At 39.4% G+C, this 27,613-nt stretch overlaps 1 protein-coding gene across 1 annotated transcript; it reads left to right on the forward strand.

The window, feature by feature from the left end:
- Positions 1-43: 43 nt before the first annotated feature.
- vars2 (valyl-tRNA synthetase 2, mitochondrial) lies at positions 44-27,613 on the forward strand. Its single transcript, XM_067611712.1, has 30 exons — positions 44-482; positions 627-819; positions 998-1,079; positions 1,185-1,285; positions 3,519-3,640; positions 3,755-3,821; positions 5,542-5,639; positions 6,330-6,411; positions 6,753-6,872; positions 8,729-8,837; positions 8,930-9,018; positions 11,274-11,364; positions 11,528-11,655; positions 11,874-11,977; positions 13,236-13,317; positions 13,440-13,516; positions 13,705-13,792; positions 13,917-14,010; positions 14,870-14,940; positions 15,031-15,156; positions 15,304-15,408; positions 16,205-16,273; positions 16,371-16,449; positions 18,039-18,169; positions 19,635-19,787; positions 20,129-20,380; positions 21,369-21,480; positions 21,640-21,842; positions 24,094-24,243; positions 26,373-27,613. The coding sequence occupies exons 2-30, from the start codon at positions 640-642 to the stop codon at positions 26,448-26,450; spliced, it is 3,243 nt and encodes a 1,080-aa protein (XP_067467813.1). The 5' UTR covers positions 44-482; positions 627-639; the 3' UTR covers positions 26,451-27,613.

The following is a 27,613-nucleotide window of genomic DNA, read 5'->3' on the forward strand; positions in this document are numbered from 1 at the left end:
GTATGAATCATGGTGTCGCACAAACTAAAAAGATGAGTTTAAATCACGGTGTTGTATCATAGCATCATGTATGCAATGAAACAGCGCGTACGATATTAACGTACCAGTTTTTGGTGAACATTATTTCCATAAGTGATTTTATTTTGAAATGCAGAAAGGAAGCATTATTTCTTTTTTAGTTTAACTTGACGGCTTAAAGTGTTGAGGGGAAGATATTTCCAGACGGACAGCGATAATTTCCTGTTGTCCGTACAATTACTATGGTCCGTCAACAAACAGTATCTTTACGCCGAGAATAAAAGAAATAATAAGACTATAACAACGTAATATTAAATCACACAGTTATTGTACGAGATCAGAAAATGATGTAGTGTTAACATGTAATTAGCAACATAACGGAAATGCACTTTGTCAGTTCTACCAGGAAGGACTAGTTGAAAGGTCGTGGCTGTGGTGTCAGAGCATTCTGTATTGAAAGCACAGTAAGTAAACCTGTTCAAATATGAATTGTCATCGCAGATAAACTTATTCCACGTGTAGCTAATTTATTAGTTAGCCTCTCTGAACCCACTCCTGATTTTTACATGCCATGTATGAAGGGTTCCGTGTGTTTGTTGCTGCTGTAGTGTGTTAGTGAGGATGTGGAGGGCAGGTCGTGTCCCGAGTTGGAGGCTGGCAAGGAGACTCTGCTCCAGCAACTTTCCAAAACCTTCATCCTCCTCTTCATCACCGTCAAACCCATCCCTTCTACGGCCTCAAGCAGAGAAACAGAGGCGGAGAAAAGAGAGGGAGAGGGCCATACTGTCAAGTCAACACAATGTGAGTACACATTTATATATGTGTGTATTTGTTGTGTTTGTTGGTTTATGTCTAATTTCCATTCAACACAGTAGTCCAGACACACATTTAACAGAACCACTATAAGAGAAGAACTTGTACTTGTAACTCAATTTCATGTGTCTGCAATTGTTATTTCAACTGATATTTTTGTTTTCAGACTGCTGAAGATGATGGGGTGAAATGGAGTGAGAAACAGAGGATAGAGTATACTGCTCAAACACCTCCGGGGACAAAAAAAGGTGAATGACTTCCCATCACAGGTTTTGTTCTGTTCCAGCACCAGCTTGTTTAACTGTCGTCTCTCTCTGCAGACTTGGCAAAATATCTGCTTATTTCTTTTGCAGACACCAGCTTGCCGTTCCCGTCCTCGTACAGTCCAGACTACGTAGAGTCCAGCTGGTATCAGTGGTGGGAGAAGGAGGGATTGTTCAGCCCCGAACAGCATGTGAGATATTTCAAACAGAACAACACTGACATCAAACTAGAACTGCTTCTCGAAATGATGCTGTTGTATGTGACAGGTGGATTATGAGATAACTGTTCACCAACAGTATGTCTCATTGTTTCTTCTGATGATTACTATATAGCATATTTTATAACAAGTAAATGCATTGAGCTTCTTGCAAGGAGAACTTGTATGAAGTGGAACTTACAAGTGATTTAAGAGAATTTGCAGAATTCAACAATTTGACATGCTTAGAATTTTTGCTGAGGTACAAACAAAATTCACAAGTTCAGAGCTGTCGTATGAGTCATGAACAGTCTGACTTTCTCCACAGAGGAAAAACACTCATTTGACCTGAAATCGTGATGTCTTCATCTGAATGAATTAGAATTTAAATATGATACCAAAATGAACTAAAATGAAATATAAGCATAAACAAACCATATATTCTGTTCAGCATATCATCATCATCATCATCATCATCATCATCATCATCATCATCATCATGGCTGCCAGTTCACTGAGAGGTTTTTTAGATGTGATGATGTTGTGTCGGTAGTAGTTACAACAGTTGCCTCAGGGTATTTCTGCAGGTCTAGTATCATGTTGTGTTGCAGCTGACAGTGTAACATCACCTGCTGTAGGCTGTAATATTCTCTCCTCTAATTTCTCTGTGACTGTCACATGATGCCTCTCATATTAGTAATGAGTGTTTTGCGTTAGAAAGACATTTTTTAGCATCTAACTCAACGTCAAAGCATTCCCTCTTTATTTCTATCACAGTGCAGCGCCGCTCTAATGGATTCATATTCTCTAATTGTTTCAGCTCCTCTAATATGACTACTGACACTGATAATGTGTCTGCTGATTTCTGACAGCAGGGCTTGGAGCTCTGCACTGTCAAATTCGTCTTTTTATGCTAATTCTATTATGCTAATTATCAAATCTCATCCTCATGAACAGGTGACCTTCATCAGGCTGAAACCAGAGATTTACAAAACGTTTGTGCAGTTAAGAGTTTGTTGAATCTGATTTGAAACACTTGTACGAGGAAACCTCACAGAAAAAAGTCAGGAGATTAAGGAGAAGAATATGAAAGTGTCCTTGCATGAGGCCCAGTGTTGTATATATGTACTTTTAAAAATGAATGTGCAAACACACTTCCTCCCAGTGACAGTAAAGAACCCACATCAAGCCCGCAGGCATAAACCACACACACACACACACACACACACACACACACACACATATATATAAATAATCACGCGCCTAAGGAAAAAGAAAAGTTTTCAGTGTTGAGAAGTAGACACACAACTGACACGTCTCAGGTCATCATGCAGTTTGTTCCAGAGACAGGACCAAAATATCGACAAGCACTGTCAGCAGATCTGGATCTTAGCAATCAATCAGACTGACATCAGGCCTGTGTTAAAACAATGCAGGAGACTATGTCAGTACCTGAAGCAACACGCCCCTCCACAGTCCCTCCACAGCCCCTCCACAGCCCCTCCACAGCCCCATGCACAGTGTGAACGCAGGGCTGATGACTCTAGCAGATGACTGACAGCTCTGACTAGAAATCTACTGGGATGCCTATCCATTAGTTTAACTGAATTGAATTTGATTTAGCAGTTAAGAATGGATAGATAGAATAATTCACTTTAATAATTATTAATAAATATTCATTTCTTATTATCTCACATTAACATTCAAATCATATCTATCTCTTATCTCTTGCTTATTTTTATATTTTATCTTCTCAATCAGTAGAATCTCCAACATTCACAAACCAGTTCAACAGCTGTAGAATTCATATGAACGTAATGGCTTAATAAGGTATGAATATATACTTCTGCTGACTCTTTAGTCCACTGAGTACATGAATGATAATTAATAATTAACATTAATTATTAATATTGTTATGGGTTTACAAGTGCATTAATCAGACAAACCTTTCAATGACAGACTGTAAATATAAAGAAAATATACGTAAATATAAATTGTGTAAATATAAAAAAGACTTAGATCAAGAAAATATTTGCAGCCATTTAGTTCTTTGCATGTTTGCAACAGCTGCTCATACCTTCAAAATAATATATCTAATAATACAGTTGCAGCTTATTTTGTCAGTTTTTACATATGATGAGGATTATTTGGATTGTTTTTTTGTCAGAAATTAGACTCACACATAAAGTGTGTGGTGTATGACATCTGAGTTGTCCTATGTGTTCAGGAGAAATTATCTCACGCTGTGGATCAGACCTTCTCCCTGTGTATCCCTCCACCAAATGTGACCGGTACTCTGCACCTGGGCCACGCTCTGACTGTAGCTGTAGAAGATGCTCTGGTTCGATGGTAACTGCCAACAACAGATGCAACATGCTGTGTGAAATAGGTTCAGTCAAAGGTTGTTTGAGAAGGCTTATCTGGTGATGGAACAGTAATATACAGCATGTTTTGTTCCTTCAGGAGAAGGATGCAGGGCCACAGAGTGCTTTGGGTTCCTGGATGTGACCATGCAGGTATCGCAACTCAGGTAAGACGACTCCCTTTCTCCTTTTTTAACACAGTTTGGGTTTTAATTACTTTTTTTCATTTTTCTGACTGTGACATTCACCAGTTAAAAGAGTCTTGCACTGATTGAACATTGCACTTTTACAGTCTTACAATGACTGACAGTTAAAAAAAGTATTTTTTTATTCCATGCATTCTTCTTCCTTATCAAATCCCTTTGACTACATTACCCACAATGCAACTTGACCACCCACAGGTCAATCAGAGATTCATGTGTGTAGCTAGTAGTGACTAATGTAGCCTGGTGCTGCCAGCCTCCAGCAGGTAACAGAGATCTGCTAACCTCACTTCTTTCTAGCTCCACATCCCCAAATTTTCTCCGTTTTCAAACTTGTACTCTTTAGCCCCAACTGATGCTGACTCAAATGACATCACAGGCAATTTATCAGATTTCACACAGTTCCCTCTGGAGACACAAAAATCTTTATACAACTTTTTCCACATATGCAGTAGTACTCCCAAACACCTGGAAACACATGCTGATATGGAAATTGGTGGAGTTCCCCATTAATTTTCATCTGGACTATTTCTTTAGTAGTTAGTAGTTCCCCTGAACACTGTTCACACTGAGGTCTGTGGGTTATCCACAGTGACCAGGACATTGTATTTGGAAAGATACACTGCTGTTGAATTCTTTGAAATGCCATATTTTAATGCAATAAACATCACAAATGATATTCCATTCATCTCCATTGTGTTGGGGTGATGACAGAAATGTCAAAGAAAGAAGACATTTTAGTCATAAAATCCTGTTAGCAGCCTTTTAGCTCATAAAATTTAACACTGAAATGTGGCTAAAATATTGTAGCTGAGAGTGTCAGATTCAGATGTTGTTAGCAGCATGGATCTTTGCAATGTTGGTCAATCTGTCCACCACTTTGGTCCAGACTGAAATATCTCATCCACTGTCAGGTGGACTGCCATGAAACTTTGTACAGATGTTCACATTCCTCAGAATATGAATCCCATTGTCCTTGGTGGTCCTCTGACTTTTCCTCTAGCACCATCATCTGGTCAAAATTTCACCTTATTTAATACTTTGGGTTATGACCAAATACTGTACCTCGAAAACTGACACTCCCATCAGCCTCAGCTGTGCTTGTGTAATTAGCAAATGTTAGCATGCTAACTTACTAAATTGGATGGTGATACCACCATCACAGGCTGCAATATGAACATTCTTGTTCAAGCACTCATTTTTTTCATTCAAGAATAAAATAGATAGAGAATGTTGATTTATGACTTATTTTTCATTTCTCATCATCGGTGCAACTCCTCACCACTGTAAATATGAATAAATACCTATATTCACTGTGATATGCTTAAAGTAGTAGATTAAAGACATGATCTCATTCATCGTGTCTGTAGGCCTGTATAATTAGGCAGCTAGGCTGTAAGACATCTCTGAAAACCATGCAAATGAAAAGCTCTGTTGTCAAATAAATAACCTGAAATGTGGTGCAGAGTGAAATAGAGCTGTCATTTGATCAGTAGATGGTAAATTAAGGTCATTTTCAGCTGGATTTACATGCACTTATAATATCTAAAGCAGAATATTTGATGTTTGCCCAAAGAGGACAACAATAAGATTTCACTGTGAAGCCAAATAATGCTGTTGGAGAGCTAGATTCCTACTCTACACTCGCCCTGCATCTTAATGTGATCATATGTGTTTATGTTAGACAGTGGTGGAAAGGATGCTGCTGAGGGATGAAGGGAAGCGTAGACAGGACTTCAGCAGAGAAGAGTTTCTACAGGAGGTGTGGAAATGGAAGAAGGAGTGAGTCTCTACATCCATATCACTGCTCTTTTGGTGTGTGTGTGTCGTGGAAATTGTCTGAAAACACTTAACACACATATGAAATAATACAAAAAACACTGCTGGGTTGAAGATTAAATAATTATTATTGTACAATAAGGTAACAGAACACACAAAGATTTGCATCAGTTCGTCTCAGCGAGCAAACAGCAAACCCCATTCTATTATAGTTGGAGAGGGAACAAATGATCTGTGATTGGTTAAATCATACAAACTTATGTACTACAGCCAATGGCAAACAGCCACGAGATACATTTACATGCACATGTATGGTAACTAGGAGCCACATCACCTAGAGACACAAATCAAGGAAGAGCCTCAAGCCATATGTGGCCTTTGACCCCTCAACATGTCCTGTTTACTCCAAGACACAGAATAATACCTTATTTGAGCCTAAGCCAGGATGGAAAGTGAGGAGTGTGGGCCTCCTAAGACACGTTCCTTCTCTCAGGAACATGCACACATTAGCAAAGCAGAGAAGTAATGATCATCCCTACACATCTCTGCACATTAAAATGATAAGACAGTCCTTTCGTCTTTCTTTATCTTCACGTGTGTGTGTGTGTGTTGTGTGTGTGTGTGTGTGTGTGTGTGTGTGTGTGTGATGTTTGCTATATTTATTTTTATTGTCTCTGTGTCTGTGTGTTGCAGGAAGGGAGAAGGGATCTATCACCAGCTGAGGAGGCTTGGAGCTTCTCTGGACTGGAGCAGAGCCTGCTTCACTATGGATCCAGTAAGACAGCAAGCACATGTGTTATTCACATGCAGTTTTAGCTTATATTCCAAAAATGCAATCTGCTTAAGAGCATCCCCCCACCCACCCACCCACCCCCCAACACACACACACACACACACACACACACACACACACACACACACACACACACACACACACACACACACACGCATAGGATGCTCCAGCATCCTTCTATCTTTACCCCTGTCAACATCACACAACATCACAGTCTGGGGTAACTGTGACACAACATATGTAACTATGGTTGTGTGGAATTGTGACAGTGTGTCAATGTAATAAAGTCTAACATTGTGTTTGTGTTGTTGTTTGCTGTTTAGGGTTTCAGCAGGGCTGTGACTGAGGCTTTTGTCAGGCTGTGTGACTCTGGTCTGATCTATCGCTCAGAAGGACTGGTCAACTGGAGCTGTGCTCTGGAATCTGCCATCTCTGACATTGAGGTAATATTGTATTACATATACACTATATGGAATATGAGGAAAAAATAAAAAACATGCCTGTTTGGAACAGGCCGATTGCTTATTGTTTCTCAAGAACAGTATATATTTATATGTATAAATTGACAAATGTATCAGTTAAAATGATATGGATTAAATCAATTAAATGGTTTTAATCCAGGCAGAAACTTGACCAGTGAGACTAAACTGAGGTTGAACTGTAGAAGCAACCGCATATATATATAGTAATTAAAAGGACATGGACTTAATAAATTAAAAATATACTGCACACTAAAACATGTTTTTTTAGCTGTTAATTATATGTCATCTGCTGTTAAAAATCTGCCCTGATATTTTGACGTAGACTCGACCGTTCCAGAGTTCTCTACGTTATGAAATGTATATAAATGGTAGAATGATAAGGGCCACCTCCCTCAGCCTCGGGCTCATTTTCATATATATATGCTAATCGAGAGAGACAGTTTTAGCTTCAACAGCTACAGCGGTGCTGGCCAGCTGGAGGGGGTCTCTATATCTGTGTGTGTCTGCAGGAGAAAAAGCTGCTGACAGCCACAAAAACCACAGAAATCCTCCTTGTTTCTCATCATGCAGCTCTTCAATTCTCTGGCTGTCTGTTCCTGCAGTTGTCAGCTGGTAAAATCTTGTTTAAAAACTTTAAATCGCAGTGTAACCGGAGCTCTGCCGAAACTGTCTCTCAGAGCATGTGCATTATTTCTGTTTGAGTATAAGATGATAATAAGATGTGAAGTGCTTTGTGACTTTTACCCATCTGAAAGAATAAATGAAAAATATAAAGGATGAGGTGACTGATAACTGCCAACTGAAGAAGCAGCCAAACCACCGCTTTAGAGAGCTGAACGTTGCCCACAAGCATCCTTGTGCCTTTCATACTCAAACAGAAATAACATAGATAATAGATAATATACATAGAACAAATAAACACACACAATACTCACTGTATGACACTGTATGACATTAACACAAAACAATGAATGCACGTTAATTATCACTGATTATAAAAAAAAAAAAAAAAGCTCATAGGAAGACTGCATGCTCTTACTTTGAAATGTGGAAATGACGTTGTCAGCAGGTGATCATGTGCTATCTGAAAATGACCGAGTGATACGAGTGGATTTTCGTTCAGACCGGCGGAAAGTTTTCTTTCAAAACTCTGTGTGTGTAAAAAGCAAATCCACACGTGTAGAACTGAGATCCACAAATGTTTTTTCAGTTCACAAATAAAAAGTTCACAAATGCCTGTTTGGAAAGTTGTAAATGTTAGGAAGATATTCACAAATGCTTTTCATTTATTTGTAAATTAATTTAATGTATTCACAGATATTTTATTTATTTGTGGAATTTGTGTATTTGCAGATCCATTTTATATTTAATTTTTTAATTATTATTGTGAGTTTACAAATCTTTTTTTGTATTTGTGGAAGGTGTTTACATTTACAGATTACTCATTTACACACAGATTGTCGATCTGTTCACACAAATCATTATGAAACAAATCTCACCCCATAACTGTCCGTATTTCCGCTTGTCAAATCCATGGACAGAAGGAGAAGCAAATCAACGTTATTTATGAGGTATTTTTATATATTTCTCAAAAACCGCTCCTCCAAACAACTTCACACATCAACATTGCACTTCCTTGTTTCCCCAGCAAGCCACCTGCTAGGTAAGAAGTAGATCAGATGAATGGTTCTCCAGATATATGAAGGACAAACTTACATACATACAGACAGGCAGAGATTCCTTCCTCCTTCCTACTGTTTTATAGCTGGTAGTAAAATAGTAAAGAATCATATTTAAGTGTGTGCATTTATTGTCAGGTTGACTCAAAGGAGCTGTCTGGGCCGACAATGTTGTCTGTTCCTGGTTATGAACACGAGGTGGAGTTTGGAACAATGCTTACCTTTGCATACCCTGTAGAGGGCCATGGTAAGTATTAGTGTCAGTCTGGAAATGTGATACATATTCTGCTTTGGCTTGTTCTGTTTTTTGTGAGGTTTTCTCTTGTTGTTACTGTTCAGATGGAGAGGTGGCGGTGTCCACCACCCGTCCTGAGACTATGCTGGGAGATGTGGCTGTAGCTGTTCACCCTGACGATCCTCGATACCAGGCTAGTAGCAATAATTGATGGAATGTTTAATGACCTGAGGAGATTTTGGAATATCACTGAATCCAGAGAGGTGTACAGCTTATCAGAGAGTATGATTATTGACAAATAGTATTATTAACAACACTATGATGTCTGTCCATTAAATATGAAGCTACAGCCAGCAAGCAGTTAGCTTAGCTTAGATGGAAATGTCAAGCCTGGCTCTGTCCAAAGTGCCAGCACCACTAATTAACACATTATAACCTGTTTTAACCTGTTCTACTTTTACGAAACTTACATTCATTTTCAGTTTTTGCTGACATTGTCAGAAAGGTGATAATTCTACTTTCTGTTTATTATTGAGGTCTTAGTGGGTGGTGCTGGTGTACTGTAGCGCATTGTATTGAAGTGTTCCCAATATTTTGTCCACCCCATTAACATACATGAGGGGGGCGAAATATTAGGAAATGCTATTTCGTCACATTCCTGCAAACATCCTGCAAATCTCATACTGTCATAAAGTCCTGCTCAGTGATCTGCATCATCACGCTCTAATGCAAATAATAATGATAAAAAGTAACTTTACAGCTGGCTGCAAAACAGTGTCCTGTCTGGTTAAAAGTTTGAGTCTGTTTCTGTTTGTCCTGGTTTCGATCATATAGGGGATACAACATTTACATAGTACATGAAAAACCTGGTTATCATATACCTGTATACACAATCCATAGTATCCTGCTTTCTATTGGATAACTCCAGCTAGCATATCCAGGTAAATCTGAAACCAGGATATGATGTGTAGCACATAACAGGGATGCATGCAGGTGTTCATGTAAATGCACTCAAACACAAAGGGCCTTATCTTACACCCAGCGCAAAGCAGCGCCAAATGCGACGCAAGTGTCTTCGCTAGTTTAAGACCGACTAACCATTTTTGAAATTACAGTGATCATGTTTCTATACTTTCAGCAATTAAAACTCCATGACTGAGCAAAACGATTTTAAAGAAAACAAAGCTGTAATTAAAAAAATAAACCATTTCAAAAGACAAACAAAAAGAAATTTGCAACAAATTAATGAACAGGATCTTAAACTGGTGGGCTTCTTCCTCCTCGGGTTTGCAGGCGAGGAGCACCAAGATGGGGCTGGCCATGGGAGGGTCCAGGAGCAGCAGGGGCCAGTGTGCTTGAAATGGATTGTGCACTTTCACTTCGTGCGTGAGCAGATCTGTTTCCTCTGCAGAGAAGCCTTCCTTCTTACTACATGGCAAATGCGCCATTATAATAGCAATCCGCCAAGGTGCAAGCGCTTCTGGCTTTTAAAAGGAATGGGAAATGACACTCTGATTGGTTTCAAAAAAATAAAAGTAGCACATCTCAAATTTTCTAGTCAAGGAGGACAAAATACTAACATGTCACTTGTTTATTTGGCTCACATCACATTAGAAAAATGCTTACGTGTTTCAGCACAGAGCCTTCTTCAGAATGTTTTAAGTATACAGGTTCAATTCAGTCATATATACAAGGGCAGAGTTAGTACACAGCTGGGAGTTGGAATTATTTGGGAACCAATCACTTTTCTTATCCTATGGTTCTAGATACAGGGACCAATCATAAGTATACAGTGAAATCTGATGTAAATCCCATTACATACAAAATGAAACTTCACAAAACACTGTCACTAACCATCACTGATTCCCTATTAACAACATACACTAGATGGCAATAAAGGGACGCATCTGGCTTTTAAAGGGAATGGGAGATGACACTCTGATTGGTTTATTGCATGTTATGCCCAAAGCGCACCCATGATTAATTAAGAGACCAAAGACAACCATTTTGAACCATGCACCTGGCACTGCGACCATTTTTTCTGCCGTTAAACTAGCAAAAGTGGATTTGGACACACCCTAAACCACTTGCGCTATGCGCTTCAGACCGTGTGCTTAGATTGTTAAAATAGGGCCAAATGTGTGCTTTGTTGCGCACCACCCCCATCAGTGATGTCATGTGGTCCTACATCACTGTAGCAGAGAGAGAAGTTAAACTCCTGGAGGTCAGCAAGAACAAGATCTTCCGGAGGTGTTACTCATTAAAAGGACAGTATAAATGGTACAGCAGTATTTTTGACAGTTGATAAATGTCTGTCGTCTCATGGTGTACATGTACAAGTGAACTGGGAACTAGAATACAACAGGACATTTGTTACAATACCGTTGCTCATATGTTCCCACTTTGTGAATGTCCCTTGATATAATCTCTGTTGCCACTTTGATCCAGGCTGTTCATGGAAAGCAGTGCCATCACCCCTTCACCAACAGACTGCTGCCCATCATCACTGATACACTGGTGGACATGGAGCTAGGAACAGGTGACAGCAACACTACTGTCTTCTCTGACACAGTTTTCTCAAAAACTGAACATTAGAGGCCTCACAGCAGGTTATCTTCAGAGACTTTGGATTGTGTGATACACTGTTGCTTTCATGTTTTCTGAGCTGCTCATGTTGATCAGTTCTCTCTGTTTGTTTCCAGGTGCAGTGAAAGTGACTCCTGCTCATGACCACACTGACTTCCTGCTGTCACAGAGACACTCACTGCCACGCCTCACTGTGATTGGGGGAGATGGGATGATGACACCACTCTGTGGACACTGGCTGGAGGTGCATACACACCACTGTCATTATCTGTAAACTTCGTATTCCCATGTCAAGTGTTGATGGGTTAGAATTTATCTGCATATGTCTGCTATATTTGGTTGCAGTCGACAAAACATCCATACTGCACCTTGTACAACCCCCATCCATGATGGAAAAGGTAGGCTTGATGTATCTTCATCAGAGCTGTTGTTATTATTTTGTGTCTCCTCATGTCTTTTAAGGGAGTAAAGCGTTTTGATGCCAGACAGCTAGTCGTGGACGCCCTGGCTGAGAGGAAGCTGCTCAGAGGAAAGAAGGATCATGCCATGACTTTACCCATCTGCAGGTGGAGGAACACACATTTAATCTGCCTTTCTCTATGTGTATTTATCTCATCACTGTTCATGCAGAGTGTTTTTTTGCAGCCATTATTCATCTTGTAAAAATAAACAGCTTCCTCACAAAAGACAGCACAAGATAACTTTAAAAAACTGAACTCCAGTACCCAGAAATGCAAGATGGTTTCAGTAAACTGTACACAACGAAGTCTATCCAGACTTAACATTTGCTGCCCATTTCTTACCAAAACCATTTTCTAAAGCGTACCTAGCTAGGCTAGGTGTGTTGATCCTGATGTGGTGGATGTGTTATAAATATTCTACTCAGCTCAGTTTAGCTTTGACTGCTGCTATATCACCTGTGACCACAAGACTACTGACATATCTGTTCCTGTTTTCTGGAGAGATGCTGGACAGGATTGATAGACTGACAGCCCCTGTAATATAATACTGATATCAAATTAGAAAAATATCACACTCACTGGTGAGTAGCGCAACATGTGTTACTATATGGTATGATAAATTAAATTAAATTGGACACTTTTCCTTATGTTTTGACATGATGGACAGAGTGTCTCTACTCAGATTTAGTAGTTGTGTGCATAAGTTTCACAGTTTAGGTATGAATTATGCATGCAAAGAACTTTCCTGCTGTTTTTCCTGCAGTAATTTGAATATAGGCTGCCGGTGTAGACACCTGTTTTGAATTGATTTTGATTTGAAAGCACATTTGTTCTGTTACACTGTATAAGACAGAGGAAATGTGACTGAACTGCATGTCCACTGGATGGGCTACATTGTGTTCCAGCTGCACTGAAGCTCTGTCACATCTGTCACATCTGTTCCAATGTGTTTTTTGGTATTTTGTTCATTTTGGTTTGGGCTTCAAATATGCCAGTCACAGAACTGTCTCCCTCTCTCTTTCTCTTTTCCTCTCTCTTTCACAACATAAGCAATCATTTCCTCCTGACTAAGAAAAATAGTTTATGAATGAACTACGTTTGTAGGGGAAAAGTCATCTTGCTTGTCTGAGCATTTACAGCTAAAGTGAGAAACCATAACTGACTGGAGACATGTCACAAGGGTCTCAGTATTCAAACCACTTGTCTAAAACATGTAAAAACACAATTATGAATTGTAATACCATCAGTGTCCTCTTGCTTGCCTTCAACTTCCTGAAACAGGACTGTAGGTACCATACTATAATGTCTTAACATGTGGTCTCTCTTTCCTCTGTCATTCTTCTCTCCTTCCACACTGTCTCAGCCGCTCAGGGGACATCATCGAGCCTCTTCTAAAGAAGCAGTGGTTCGTCCACTGTGATGATATGGCTAAAAAAGCTATACAGGTAAGTGGAGTTGGTGGCTGTGAGATATATAAGTCAGTGTTTATGTTTATACAGTGAATATAGTAGTCAAGTGAACACTGGGACAACATTTATTAAAGTTTGACTCATTCTTTCACTGTCAGGCTGTGGAGGATGGACAGTTGGAAATCATCCCTCACTTTTACACCAAGACATGGAAGAACTGGCTGTCCAACATCAGGTAGATTGTCCTGAACTTTGACTCGGATATAGTTCATGGATTTGAACAATGGTGTGAAGAGAAACAATGACGGTGTGTGTTGTCATTAGTGGTGTGATATGTGAGCGAAGTGACACCATTCTGATGATGAAGGGGTCCTTGTTTCATCGTATGGGTTTGTTAACAATGTACCTCTTGTTGCTTCACAGTGATTGGTGTATTTCCAGGCAGCTTTGGTGGGGTCATCAGATCCCTGCTTACAGAGTGGAGCTTCCTAATTCTACTGACAGACAAGAGGTTGGGCCATGTGGATATTAAAGTCTTAAGAATAATACTGATGTGTTTAATATCATGCGTCAGTCAGTATCAGAGTGTTCCAGACAGACAGCGGTGTGTGTTGTGTGTGTGTTGTTTATGATAGGAGCAGTGGGTTTGGGGAAGGACCGAGGACGAGGCCCGACAGAGAGCTGCTGTCAAATGTGGAGTGAAGCCAGAGGACGTCAGTTTGACTCAGGGTGACTCTCCTCTATCACCTGTCTGATCACCAATGTTTGGTCATACTGTTTAAGGCCCTGAAACTGACGCAGCTAAATGGAATTCAGCCATCATTCATTTTACTATTTAAACCTCCTTCAAACCTAAACTACAACCTCTACTGCCACTACTACTTCTGCCCTTACTGCTACTAATGCTAGTGTTACTGCTATACTACTTCTGCTGCTTCTGCTACTGTAACTGCTACTGCTCATGCAACTACTTCTGCTCCTCCTGCTACAAAAACCTGCTACTTCTTCTGTTGCTAGTGCTACTGAAACTGCTACTTTAACTGCTGCTGCTAGTGCTAGTTCCACTATAACTGCTACTGCTACTACTTCTGCTGCTAGTGCTAGTTCCACTATAACTGCTACTGCTACGACTTCTGCTGCTAGTGCTAGTTCCACTATAACTGCTACTGCTACTACTTCTGCTGCTAGTGCTAGTTCCACTTTAACTGCTACTGCTACTACTTCTCCTGCTAGTGTGTTACTGCTCCTAATATTGGTACTGCTACTACTTCTGCTGCCAGTGCTGCTGCTGTTATATCTGCCACTGCTAGTACCACTTACTGCTGGTACTACTTCTTTTGGCAATGTTATGACTACTGCTGCCCCTACTGGTGCTACAGCCAAGTTTCTACTTAGTGGTACAGACAATGAGATATTTAATAAGTGGTTTTAGAATCAGTGGAGGTGTAGCTAACTTTACTGAACAGGTTAGAAAACAAACTAGATTAAAGCTTCCCTCTACTCTCATAGTTTTATCATTGCCATGCCAGTTATGTAAATGTATAGATTTGTTTCTGAATTGTTTACATGTGCATACTCCCTGTGTCAGACCCTGACGTTTTGGATACGTGGTTCTCCTCTGGGCTGTTTCCCTTCGCCATGCTGGGCTGGCCTCAGCAGGTATCACACTTCCACCAGCAGCACACAGTCCTCAATAAACAGCCCTGTCCCCCATGTATTATACTGTAACTACACCTTCTGTTCCCACAGACCAGTGACCTTCAGCGCTTCTACCCTAACTCCATCCTGGAGACAGGCAGTGACCTCATCTTCTTCTGGGTGGCAAGGATGGTGATGCTGGGTACAGAGTTGACTGGCCAGCTGCCCTTTAAACAGGTACTGTTAGGTAGATAATGATAAACCCAAAAGCAAAACAGTATTATATTATATTACTATTATAGTTTACAAACACTAATGATTAATCACAGTTTCAGCCCATCCTGCTTTTCTATCTCTCTCTCCTGTTCCCATCATGCCTCTCAGGTTCTGCTTCACTCTCTGGTGAGGGACAAACACGGCAGGAAAATGAGTAAATCTCTGGGAAACGTCATTGACCCCTTAGATGTTATACATGGAGTCTCCCTGGAGGTGGGTGTAGTGTATCATAGTGTATTATATCCTCTGTAATGGGGTCAGAACACTGACATTTACATTTTGGCATTGAAAATAAACTTGGCATTCAAAACAAAACCTGAACTGAAAAAAGAAAACATTGGCATTGAAACACTTGTATTGGAAAACGTTGTATTGGCACTGAAACAAGTTCCACTTAAAAATAAAACACGGACATTAAAAAATTACAATCTTACAATTTTATTATTTTATTTTATTTTGATATTTTATTACATGATGATGTGTTTTTCAATGTCAATCTTCAGATTTTTTCCTCATATCCGTCAGTGACAGATTTTTTTACGCTATCAGTATTTTTTCAGTGTCACCGGTTTCCTGTTTCAACTTTCTGTCACCGTTTTGGCGTAGTTAGTTTTTCTTGGGGATTTTACATATGTCACCTTAAAAACGCGCTTTACAAAATTTACCTGATTACCATCTTCCTCCCTCTTATCTACCACTGCAGCTCAGGGAAGCTCTGAGCCAGCAAAAAACTGCTCTTGTTACACACTTTATTTGGATTTGTTTCACATAAGAGCTGGATTGGCCCAAAAAATGCATTCTTTATTTTTATATTCAAAAGTAGGACTCTATGAGAAGTAGTTGAAGGCATCATATATTCTCTGGGATGTGGGATGAATACTGTCAGAGAATGAATTAGGTTGTTAAGTGATGAAATGTTCAGTCCAGCTGACAGTAGTAAGTTGGATATAGCAGTCCATTTTATCATATTGTTGTGAAACAAACAACAAATTATTCTTTTACTTCCCAGAGGCTTCAAGAGAAAGTGAAGGAGGGAAACCTCGACCCCAGGGAGCAGGTGGTTGCCATGGAAGCACAGGTCAGCTCCCCTCTCTCCTATCTATGTTTCTTTCTGGCTGACTGAGCATGCTCATTACTTCCTCTCTTATCTGTCTGCTCCATCTGCTTCCCCACAGAGGAAAGACTACCCCAAGGGGATCCCTCAGTGTGGGACTGATGCTCTGAGATTTGCCCTTTGCTCTCACAAGATGCAAGGTGAGTTACTCTCATCTCTGCTCACTTTATCTGACTCAGACAACCATTTTTCAGTGAATGAATGTGTGGAGCTGTGTGAACGGGAAACACAATGATTAAGAGAGACAGATTAGTTGTGAGGGAGTGCAGTGAAAAAGTTAGCAGTGATACAGATTGGGTTTTCCAGATTCCTTGTCACTTATTGGTGGCTTGTTCCAGTTCTTGAGGTGAATTGCCTTTTTTCTTTCCATCCATTCCATTCAATTGTCTTTCCATCTTGCATGCTGCAATGGAATGCAGCAACTGCACTGCAAGAATGCTACAATTTCTCCATCTTCCATGAAATACTCTGGTTTTCCATAAAAGACATTTTTCCATAAAAGAGTGCTGGGCGACAGCTATGCTTGAAATCTAGGAAGTGTCCGTCGGCACTAGTACCAAACAATTTGGTCCGTAACCCAACTGTAGTCTAATTATTGGATGGACTGACTGACATTGGTATCATTAAAGATATGCTATGCAGGATTTTCCTAAAAAACAATATAGACTCATACAAAAGTAATCCCTCTCAATCATCACTTATGATACTAGAAGTGTGTAGTGGTGTATGTATCTGCAGAGACTCTACCCTCTGCCTGTATTTTCTTATTATTTTGCTGTGTTCAGGATGCTTCTGGGCATCAACCTTTGGGCAGTGGGTGTGTAGCCCCCAGCCATTAACAACACGCAGGGTGTGAGGTGGGGACTCGTAGCGTAGCAACCAGGTTACATCGCTGTCTCTGTCTCTCTCCTCTGCTCCACTTTGCTCTCTGTCTCTGTGTCATGGATGATTAAAGAGCTGCAGGTCTGTGTGTCTGTTGACCGAGGGCAGGGCTGAGCTACACATACACGCAGAGCAGGAAGGCCACAGCAGACAGGATGAAGCTCTGCATTCACACAAAATCTGCCAATGCAGCACCTTCCTGCAGGGTTGTGCGGAGGTGTGGGTGTGTTTATTGGTGCTTTAGAACATAACCGCTGTGAAACAATCAGAAAACATTTTATTTATCTGATTCACAGCTTTGTTCTCACCAGCACCGCTTGCTCTTTTCATTCACTCTCTAGCTCACTCGACCACCGCTTCTGTCTCTCTCTCTCTCTCCCTCTCTTGCTCACTCGCTCGCTTGTTGAGCCAGGGAGGAGGGGCCAACTTTGAATGCTGTGTGTTTACCAACACCAACTGACAAATCCTGCATTGTATACCTTTAAGGTTTCAGAATACTTCAAATGAACCAGTTCATACAAAGGGTCGTGTGATCACATCTGAAGGCAAAAGTATTTCTACATGTTCCAAATGGCCACACTCAAAGAGGACGCAAAAAGCTTCTCAGAAAATTATTAATATTGTACAGAAGTGTATTGCATTCACCTAAAAAAAAAAAACAACAACAGACAAACGTGGTTGAGCACAGCTCCCCCAGTTTCCAGCGTTGAGAAGGTGTTGGAGAAGACGGTGTCACTGTTAGACCTGACAAGCACTTCTGTTGTAGGATACTGTTGCCTTGAGCCTTGTCACTGTTCACCCTATCAGTGTATTCACCTCAACACTCTTTTTTCTGTCTCTTCATCAGGAGAAGACATCAGTCTGTCCATCTCTCAGGTCCTGAGCTGCAGACACTTCTGTAATAAAATGTGGCAGACACTGAGATTCACACTGGGAGTGCTGGGCGACAGCACAACACCAGTGGGACCACTAGAGGAGGTACAACAAAGAAACAGCCTGTTCAACTTCAGACTTTCTGAGAAAATAAGATCTTGTTGCCAAGTTGCTTAGAAGTTATTTCAAGTATATAGTTGTACTTTGGAGATTGTCTACACTTATATTTACATTGATAAAATATTAGAACAGTGACTTTTCAGAGGTCAATACAATTTCCACGAACAAAGAATAGCATCACTGATAAAGACCTGCCAGCCTCTACAGTAAATGTCAGTGTGCCACCAGGGCAGGTTTGGCGAGAAATCTGCTGAACCACACAAAGAGAGATCACTTTGTGGTGCCAAACAGGAAGACAGAACTGTTCATCCAGCACAAAGAACAGTTTAACTTCTGGCTGCAACAGATGGCAAAAGAAGGGAGAGGCTAGTTGAAAAAATCATGTTGAATACAGAACTCAAATGTTTATCCCTGTAGCCAACCAGTCAAATACTGTATAATTAAGGATCTTTAATCAGCACTGACATGTGCAACATGTTTAGTTGCTTTCAGTTAATTCAGGTTAAGAAATGGACAGTGACACTAGTGTCACCAAAACCATCAGGATGGTACAAAGACTATCCCTGGTTTTGACCATGGTCCTATTTGTCTGTAGTAACTAATACCAGAAATCGCAATTTATTTGACTGTGGTGTTGCTGTTTAAAGGAATAGTTCAGCATTTTGGGAAATACACTTACAAGTCAAGTCAAATAAATTTTATTTGTATAGCCCAATATCACAAATCACAAATTTGCCTCAGGGGTCTTTACAATCTGTACAGCAATATAACATCATCTATCCTTAGACCCCCGATTTGAATAAGGAAAAACTAGATGTGTACAGAATAGACCAAGAAAGCAAAATTACAGAAATACAGCATGGACAAACAGGATGACAAAAAGCAGAGCAGAGCGGTCCCAGGATGGCTGATGGTCCAGCAAAGAGACGCCTGAGAGGAAAGAGAGAACAAGGAGCAGAAAGGGAGTGAGAGGGGGGGCACACAGCTTGGACGCTCATGTGCTTGGGGACAACGAACAAACACTGTACTTCCTCTATTTTCCAAGAGTAAAATATGAGGATTGATATCAATCTCATGTCCCTGTGTTCAAGGAGAAAAAAGTAGTATAAAGTCTTTTTGTGGCTCCAGAGGGAACTGTGTGAAATCTGAGAAATCGTCTCACGTGATGTCACTTGCGTCAGCGTTGGTTGGGGCTGAAGGAAGACTAGACACAGGGGGAAACAGCTAGCCTCCCAGCTAACGTTAGCCCCAGTTCTTAGCCCCAGTATATATATATATATATATATATATATGCTAGTTTGTGTATATATACACAAACATGAAATACATATACACAGCATGATAACATAAAAACACATGTGTAGCTGGGGATGCCGGTAGGGGATCACCAGTACAACCATACTTAACAAGGTTAAGAGTCACACAGTTTTTCCTTTCACTTCTCTTTCAGACAACTCCTCTGAGCAGCATGGACCGGTGGGTGTGCTCCAGACTCTACAGCACAGTAGTACAGTGTGAGCAGAGCTTTGAAACATATGATCTGCACACTGTCACGTCTGCCTTGTACTCCTTCTGGGTCCACAGCCTGTGTGATGTTTACTTGGTGAGGAGAGGAATACAACTTTCACATGGTATCATGGTTACATTTTGAAGCCACTAAAAAAAGAGCACAGATTAGAAATTCAGAATTGGGATCTTTGCAGTCGCATTAATCTTTTTACTGTCAGTCTAAAAAAGGAGGATGATAGAATTAACTAATTTATTCATGGAAACAGGTAGAACCAATCACAGGGCATCAAAGATTGATGTAAACAGATTAACCTAAACAAGAGCAGAGAGTTTGAGTTTAGCTGACAATAGAATGGAAATATAACTGCTGTTTGTCATTTCCTTTTCTCCTTCTGTGTGTGTGTGTGTGTGTGTGTGTGTGTGTGTGTGTTGTAGGAGTGTGTGAAGCCTTTGCTGGGCCAACAGGATGAGGGGCCAGTGGTCCACACTGACACAGAGCAAAGTGGCAGAGCGAGGCAGGTAGCCAGCAGCGTCCTCTATCACTGTGTGTCTGTGTCTCTGGCCCTTCTCTCCCCATTCATGCCCTTCCTCACAGAGGAGCTATGGCAGAGACTCCAGCCATTCAGACCTGGAGCTGCAGCCCAGACCAGCCTGTGTCTCCAGCCATACCCCCGCTCCTCTCAGCTGGTACCATTACAACCACACCACATTTACATATGGAAATATTTGCTTTACATAGGGCTCAACCTAATCTGAAAACAACACAATCTTGATATTCTGGGGCTATTTACCTATATTTTAAAAGGTTTAACCTATTAAAGGGTCAGTTCACCCAAATTACAAAAGAAGAAAATATTTTCTCACTTCCCGCTTAAAATTGTCAAAAATTACATTAATTCTAAAGAGGTACTGCACACTTAAACATGTTTTTTGAAGCTGTAAACTAAATTTGACTGTACTGTGAAACACTGAAAAGGCGGGGCCTTTACTGATGTAGAGTTGACCACTTTGGAGTTCTCTATGTCATGAAATTTATATAAATGGTAGAATGTTGACGCCAACTTCCCCCGGCCCCCACCCTTGAGTGTGAGTCATTTCCAAATATATGCTGGTCAAGACAGTTTTAGCTTCAGGAGCTAACAGCAACACAGACCTGCTGGAGGAAATCTCTCCATCTATGACAGTCCATGGGAGGATATGTTCCTGGCAGCCACAAAAACAGCAGAAATCCTCTTCGCATTTCGTCCTGTAGCTCTTTAACTATCTGGCTGTCTGTTCCTGCAGTTATCAGCTAGTAAAATCTTGTTTTTTAAAAGGTTAAATCGCAGCGTAACCTGTGCTCCACCGTTACAGAACCTGTCCACTGCGGAGCAGCAGCGGACAGGAACAGACAGCCAAAGAGTGAAAGAGTTACAGGATGAAATGCGAAGTGACAGAGAGAGGTCAGTGCTGCTGTTAGACGCTGAAACTAAAAGTTAACCACAGACAGGTTTATTTAAAAATGACTTCTGGCTCGTTTAAATTTGTTGCACTTTTTTGTCTTCCTCTCATTATTATTATCATTATTATTGTTATTAATTAATACACCTGTATATGTTATTATTTTTGGCTTGATTTTCCTCTTTCCATGTGTTTTAGCTGATCTGTTCTTTTTTTTACCGCTCCATCCTGACAGGCACACTGGCATTTCCCCGAAGAGGAAAGAGATTTCCTTCTGGTCCAGGAAGTGATCCGAGTGGCCCGTTCTCTAAGAGCCCAGTGTGGCATGACCAAAGAAAAACCTGCCAGTAAGTCCTTTACTGTGATACAACCAGTTTAAAACAAAAATACTGCCAGTTAGTTAATTAAATCCAGTTTTGATACAAAAGCCAAATGGATTAGCCTTATTGATAAATGAATAAATACATGGTTAATAAACATGTTCATTTTAATGTTGTGTGTTTCAGTGTGGGCGGTGTGTTCATCCAGTCAGGCTCAGATCCTCCTTCACTTTGGGTCCAGTGTTTGGACTTTAAGCCGAATCTCCAGCCTCCATATCTACTGTCCTCAGGGAGGAGAAGGTGTCCTCTCTGTCCCCTCCACTCCTCCCCCTGAAGGGAGCCTTGTTGGTGTGGTGGACCACACATGTCAGCTGCACCTTCACGTTCAGGTATGCATCATAAACGTCTTTCTGCTGCAGCCTAATTTCCAGGTAAACAGGGCTGCCAATATTACAGTGACATTATTTGATCCAGTTGAAAATTTATCTTTGCATGACGTATGACTCAACTAAAATTAAAGCAAAAATCATTACTGCCACAATATGAAATTGAGTCTGCAATGTGCTGAAGCTGAAAATAAAAACTCAGAGATGATCGGGCCCTCGCATCCTTGTGCACGTCGGGGCACGGCGCAGTCGTAGGGCTTCTGTCACGGGCATGTAGATGTCATATCACATGATTTACATGTGTTTCCTATGTATTTTCTTAGTATACAGAAATATATAAAGAACCGCAAAGCTTATAATGTGATACAGGTCCAGATCAGTGCTGAATACTAGAAAGATTGAACACTAAAAACATTCACAGATCTAAAAGTGTAGGTTCACATCAGAAAGTATTAATGCATGTATCAAATACATGATTTACACACTCTTATCTATGTGCACAACATACAAAATATAGTCTACAAAGCCGACATGTTAACACCAGGGGTGCAACGGATCACAAAACTCATGGTTCAGATCGTATCATGGATTTGAGTCACGGATCAGATCATTTTTAGGATCAGCAAAAAAAAAAAAAAGAGGAAAATAAAACTTTATCCATTTATTCTATAACACACTTACAGCAAGAAACAGCAAGGAACTTTTGCTCATGGTCTTATATGAAAACATTCAAGACAAACAACATTTAATATGTCTTATGTTTAAATAAAATATATAAAATATTCAATGCTCAATTATTGCAATATGAGACATGATACCTTCCTCTTTTAAATACGGTAGTGAATGAAACAGCCTCTGTCCACATCATCAAAACATGATGATAACTTAGAAACATGAACACACATCTTGTCTTGCAGCTTGTTGAACGAGCCACAAAACAAACATTCACCGCTGAGGTCAGTTAGCAGCTAGATGCCCAGCTGCAGCACATCAAATAGCGTGTAAACATACCTACAGATGTCACTTGGGACCTGTTAGATCCTCTGCACAAAGATGTAAATTACTTTGTTGTTAAAGTCCTCCTTGTCAGGTTTATTCCTCAGTTTCATAAGTTTCTTCATAAAACAATGTTGAAAATATTTTGAAGTAAGAAATATCCATGATGACTGCTTAAGCTACCATGCTAAGTGCTAGCAGCTAGCGGGGGAAGGGAACTATGAGCAATCATATCATGTCAATCACTGTGGCATGAGCTTCTCAGATATTCTGTCAAACTGTCGATAAAAGTCTTAAAGTGTAGATATCCACATGGTGTCATGGTGTCCTTTTAATAGATGCAACTGGTGCTCACTCATGATGCCCTGGCAGATGGTCATAAATAGTGGTGTATCATAACATAGTTGATCCATGATCCGTACGGATCACCCCCCACGGTTCGGCACACATGTGAACCACAGATTAACTGCAAAATTAAATGTCTCATTGGAGACAAAGTAAACAAACTGCTGTAGCAACACGTCATTGACAGACAGCATGTTGCTAACAGGCATTTTGAAGAACAACGACCAAACCAGCATCTAATGGATCCAAAGTGACACATTCAGGTATGTTAACACGCTGTTTAATGTTCTGCAGCTGAGCAGCTAATTAGCTATCTAGCTGATAACGGAGGTTAGTGGTGCACATTTCCCCAATGAATGTTTTTTTGGTGGCTCGTTCAACAAGCTGCAGGACACGACATGTGTTCATGTTTGTAAGTTATCATCAACTTTTGATGATGTGGACAAAGGCTCTTTCATTCACTACCATGTTTAACGGAAGAAGGTATCATGCCTCATAATGCACTTTAACAACTGAGTATTGAATATTTTATATATTTTAAGATTTTATTTAAACATTGGACATCTTGAATGTTGTTTTCATTTAAGGCCATGGGCAAAAGTTCCTTGCTGTAAGTGTTTTACAGAATAAATGGAAAGCAACGTTATATAAAAATAAAGTTCATAAAATTATTAATTATCAATATGAAGAAATGATCAGTAGATGCAACTATCATGTAATCTCAACATTTCATTCTAGCTTTGGTGAGGCACTGCCTACTCTGCCTACCCCGACCACATACAACACCTTCTTATTGACACTCGTGTCAGGAATTCCTACATTTTCAGTATGTTAAGGTATTTCGCTTCCATGAAGGTGATGAGGACGTTGATCCTGTATCATACAGTATTTATGAAATGATTTCCTCTCCCAGGGTGAAATGAGAGTTGACAAACAGATTGCCCAGCTCACTCAGCGCAGAGTCAAGCTTGTTCCCAAGCTGGAGGAGATCCTCTGCAGAGTGCAATCACCACACTACCTGACCAAGGTTCCAGCTCACATCAGGCAGCAAATGGACAGTAAGGTGAGCACTGGGCAATAAGGTGCAGGGGAACCTTCATCAACTGATGGGTGTAATCACACTTTCAATAGGTTTTTCTTGGTCTGAACTAGTGGAATGGTGTGATTCACATTATCCCATTACAAGCCGACCAGACGAACAACATCACATGACTGACAGAGTTCAGTAACTAACCTCACAAAAGGTAGTAAGTAAGGTCTAAATAGATATTTGTTGTTGGGACTGTACCACATCAGTAGTTTTGCTTCATTTTTTAACTTCACTGGTAGCATATACTAAATGACAAAACCTCATCTTGAGGAGAAAATGTGGATATGATTGAAGAATGAATTATTGGTTCAATTAACCAGCAGGTTGTTTGTTTCAATTAGTAATATTTAACAAGCAACTACAATGTGTGTCTGTGTGTGTGTATATATGTATATATGTATATGTATATGTATATATATATATATATATATATATATATATATATATATATATATATACACATATATATATATATATATATATATATATATATATATATATATATATATATGTGTGTGTGTATATATATATATATATATATATATGTATATATATATATATATATGTATGTATATATATATATATGTGTGTATATATATATATATATATATATATATATATATATATATATATATATATATATATATATACATATATATATACATATACATATATATATACATATATATATATATATATATATATATATATATATATATATATATATATATATATATATATATATATATAAATTAAAGGAAAAACTGGTCTGAATGCTTGACCCCTACTGTGAGGGGATCTGGTGGCTCTTTTATGCTTTGGGGGGCATTTTGCTGACGTGGTTTGGGTCCACTTGTCCCCGTAGAGGGAAGGATCACTGCAAATCAATACAAAGTTGTTCTGAGTGATCACCTTTATGCTATGATGAAACATTTTTATCCTCATGGGAGTGGTCTCTTCCATTTGAAGAATGGTGTTCATCCCTCCAGAAGAGTTCCAGACTTATAGAATCAATGCCAAGGCTGAGGAACACCATTCTTCAAAATCAAAAAGATATTCCCTCATGTGATGATGGTGGTGGAGAGCGCAAATGATTCACATCATTTTCATACTCATCAAACCATTCAGTGACCCCTTGTGCCCTATGAATTGGGGCATTGACATCCTGGAAGAGACCACTCCCATCAGGATAGAAATGTTTCATCATAGGATAAAGGTGATCACTCAGAAAAACTTTGTATTGATTTACAGTGACCCTTCCCTGTATGCCGTAGGGTCACTGAAAAGGGTTGCTTTTCCTTTAATTTGTCACCTGTCCGTATATATGTATGTATGTGTGTGTGTGTGTGTGTGTGTGTGTGTATGTATATGTATAATATATACATATATAATAATACACACACACTGTAGTTGCTTGTTAAATGACTTACCAAATGAATCAAACAACCTGCTGGTTAGGTGAACTAATAATTCATTCTTCAATCATATCCACATTTTCTCCTGACTTGAAGATATAAGGTTTTATCAGTGTAGTTTTTTTTTTTGCAAATTTATAACTGTATGCTCAAGGACCTCACATGGCTGCAGTGATTCACAATTGCTGAAAAACCTATTTTATAACACGTTTTATACTGCCATTGACTGCCGACTCCTCACTCCTCTTAACCAGCTGGTAGCATGTGATCAACAACTGCAGCAAAAGGCATTTCCAGGAGTGGGCTAGGCTGAAAACAAGGCTTTTGCTGGCCACATTTTGGCCTTTGTTGTGGCTCAAAAACTGACATCCATAGAAAAGTTTGGTCTCATCTTGAACCGGAGCATCTGCAGATAAATTCCATACCTGATATGTTATGATCCACTAAAGTTAGGCACAATACAAAATGAATAAATCCCTGTTTTTGTTATCTGGCAGAGATCTGCACTCTTTTAGTTTCATATAAATATATAAATATATATAATATATATAAATATTTAATTTCTTAATTATTGATTTAATAGTAGTCATTTCTTAGTTGTGTACTACATGGCTGTCTAATTGTGTGATAGATGTGAACATGTGTGTATTTATGATTTTTAACTCTTCTTTGTGTTCTTGTGTTCAGATGTTAGCCTTGCAGCAGGAACTGAAGAACATTGAAGATCAGCTAAAGGTGCTGCAAGACACGCAAACAACAAAATAAATAAAACCAGTGGTTCTTACAGTAACTGTGAAGACTGCTGGATGTCAGAACCACAGGTGATGATAATAACGAAACACTTGATGAACTCTTAGTAATGTTGTCTGAGCAGAGAAGTCATTGAATGGAGGAGACATTGCAGAATCATCATTGTGTATTGCAGTGCCTCACTGCAGTATTGTACTGTGTAATTAATAACTCAGAAGGAGTTGTGGCAGGCTGCAGGCATCCATGTAAAGGGAAATAAATGTATTTTGTCAGTGCACAGGTGGCATAATGGAAGTTTTCAGCAGCCTGCTCATTGCTCCTGATCATCTAGTGGTCGTGTCCATCATGGCCTTTTAAGGACATGTTACAAAATGACATTTCTGTTAAAAAATCCTTCATATTTATCATTGTATTTAAAACTAATGTGTCTTTTCTTAAACTTGACTACAAATGTTTCTTTGTTGGAGGACTAAGAATTTTAAAGGCTGGAGGAATCTGGGTTTTTGCTTTTGTTATTGCTTTAATTCTAGCCATTTATCTAGAAAACTTAATGTCTGTCTGGTGGCAGTTACTACATCTGTTTACAAATGGAATTTGTTGGTTATATTTAATAATTTAAATAAATACAATTAGCTGTATTCACATGATTGAGCAATATCTGCTTCAGTTTCTTTATGGTTGATTTTAAAGGAGCAAACCACCAATTTTATAGTTATAGCTCAAATAAAAAGTTGATTTCTTAAGTCGAGTCAAGTCAATGTTATGTGGCACATTTCATAAGACAGGCGTAAACTCAATGTGCTTAAAAACAAGTAGAGATCATACCTGCTTAGTCATGTGAAATACTATTCAGCCTTTGAAAACAGTTGTACAATTGTATAATATTTTACCTTCTATAGCTCTGGGGGAGCTTTGACTTTAAATAAAAAACAAAAAACCTGAATTCAGTGTACAAAAGAGCTTAATATTACACAAAATCAGGAAATGCACCAAAAAAACATAGTTAAACAAAATAAGAGAAAAGTTAAATATATATATTAAAGTTTAAGACAGTAATAATGACCTTTCTTCATGTGGTGTTCAGAGTGCAAGAAATATTGGATTTCTAAAAAAAAACACAAATGCAGCAAACAAGGGTGGGGATTTATTTTATTTTTATTTCATTTTTTTATTTTCTA

This window comes from Thunnus thynnus, chromosome 15 (assembly GCF_963924715.1).
Source record: "Thunnus thynnus chromosome 15, fThuThy2.1, whole genome shotgun sequence".
Classification (NCBI taxonomy): Eukaryota; Metazoa; Chordata; class Actinopteri; order Scombriformes; family Scombridae; genus Thunnus; species Thunnus thynnus.

What these genes read in the sequence shown, in the direction of transcription:
- vars2 (XM_067611712.1), top strand. Translation starts at nt 640, where the DNA reads ATGTGGAGGGCAGGTCGTGTCCCGAGTTGGAGGCTGGCAAGGAGACTC. An exon ending in CTGACGATCCTCGATACCAG is followed by an intron (nt 9,019 to 11,273) that starts GCTAGTAGCAAT and finishes ACTTTGATCCAG; the next exon opens with GCTGTTCATGGAAAGCAGTG. An exon ending in GGCAGCAAATGGACAGTAAG is followed by an intron (nt 24,244 to 26,372) that starts GTGAGCACTGGG and finishes TCTTGTGTTCAG; the next exon opens with ATGTTAGCCTTGCAGCAGGA.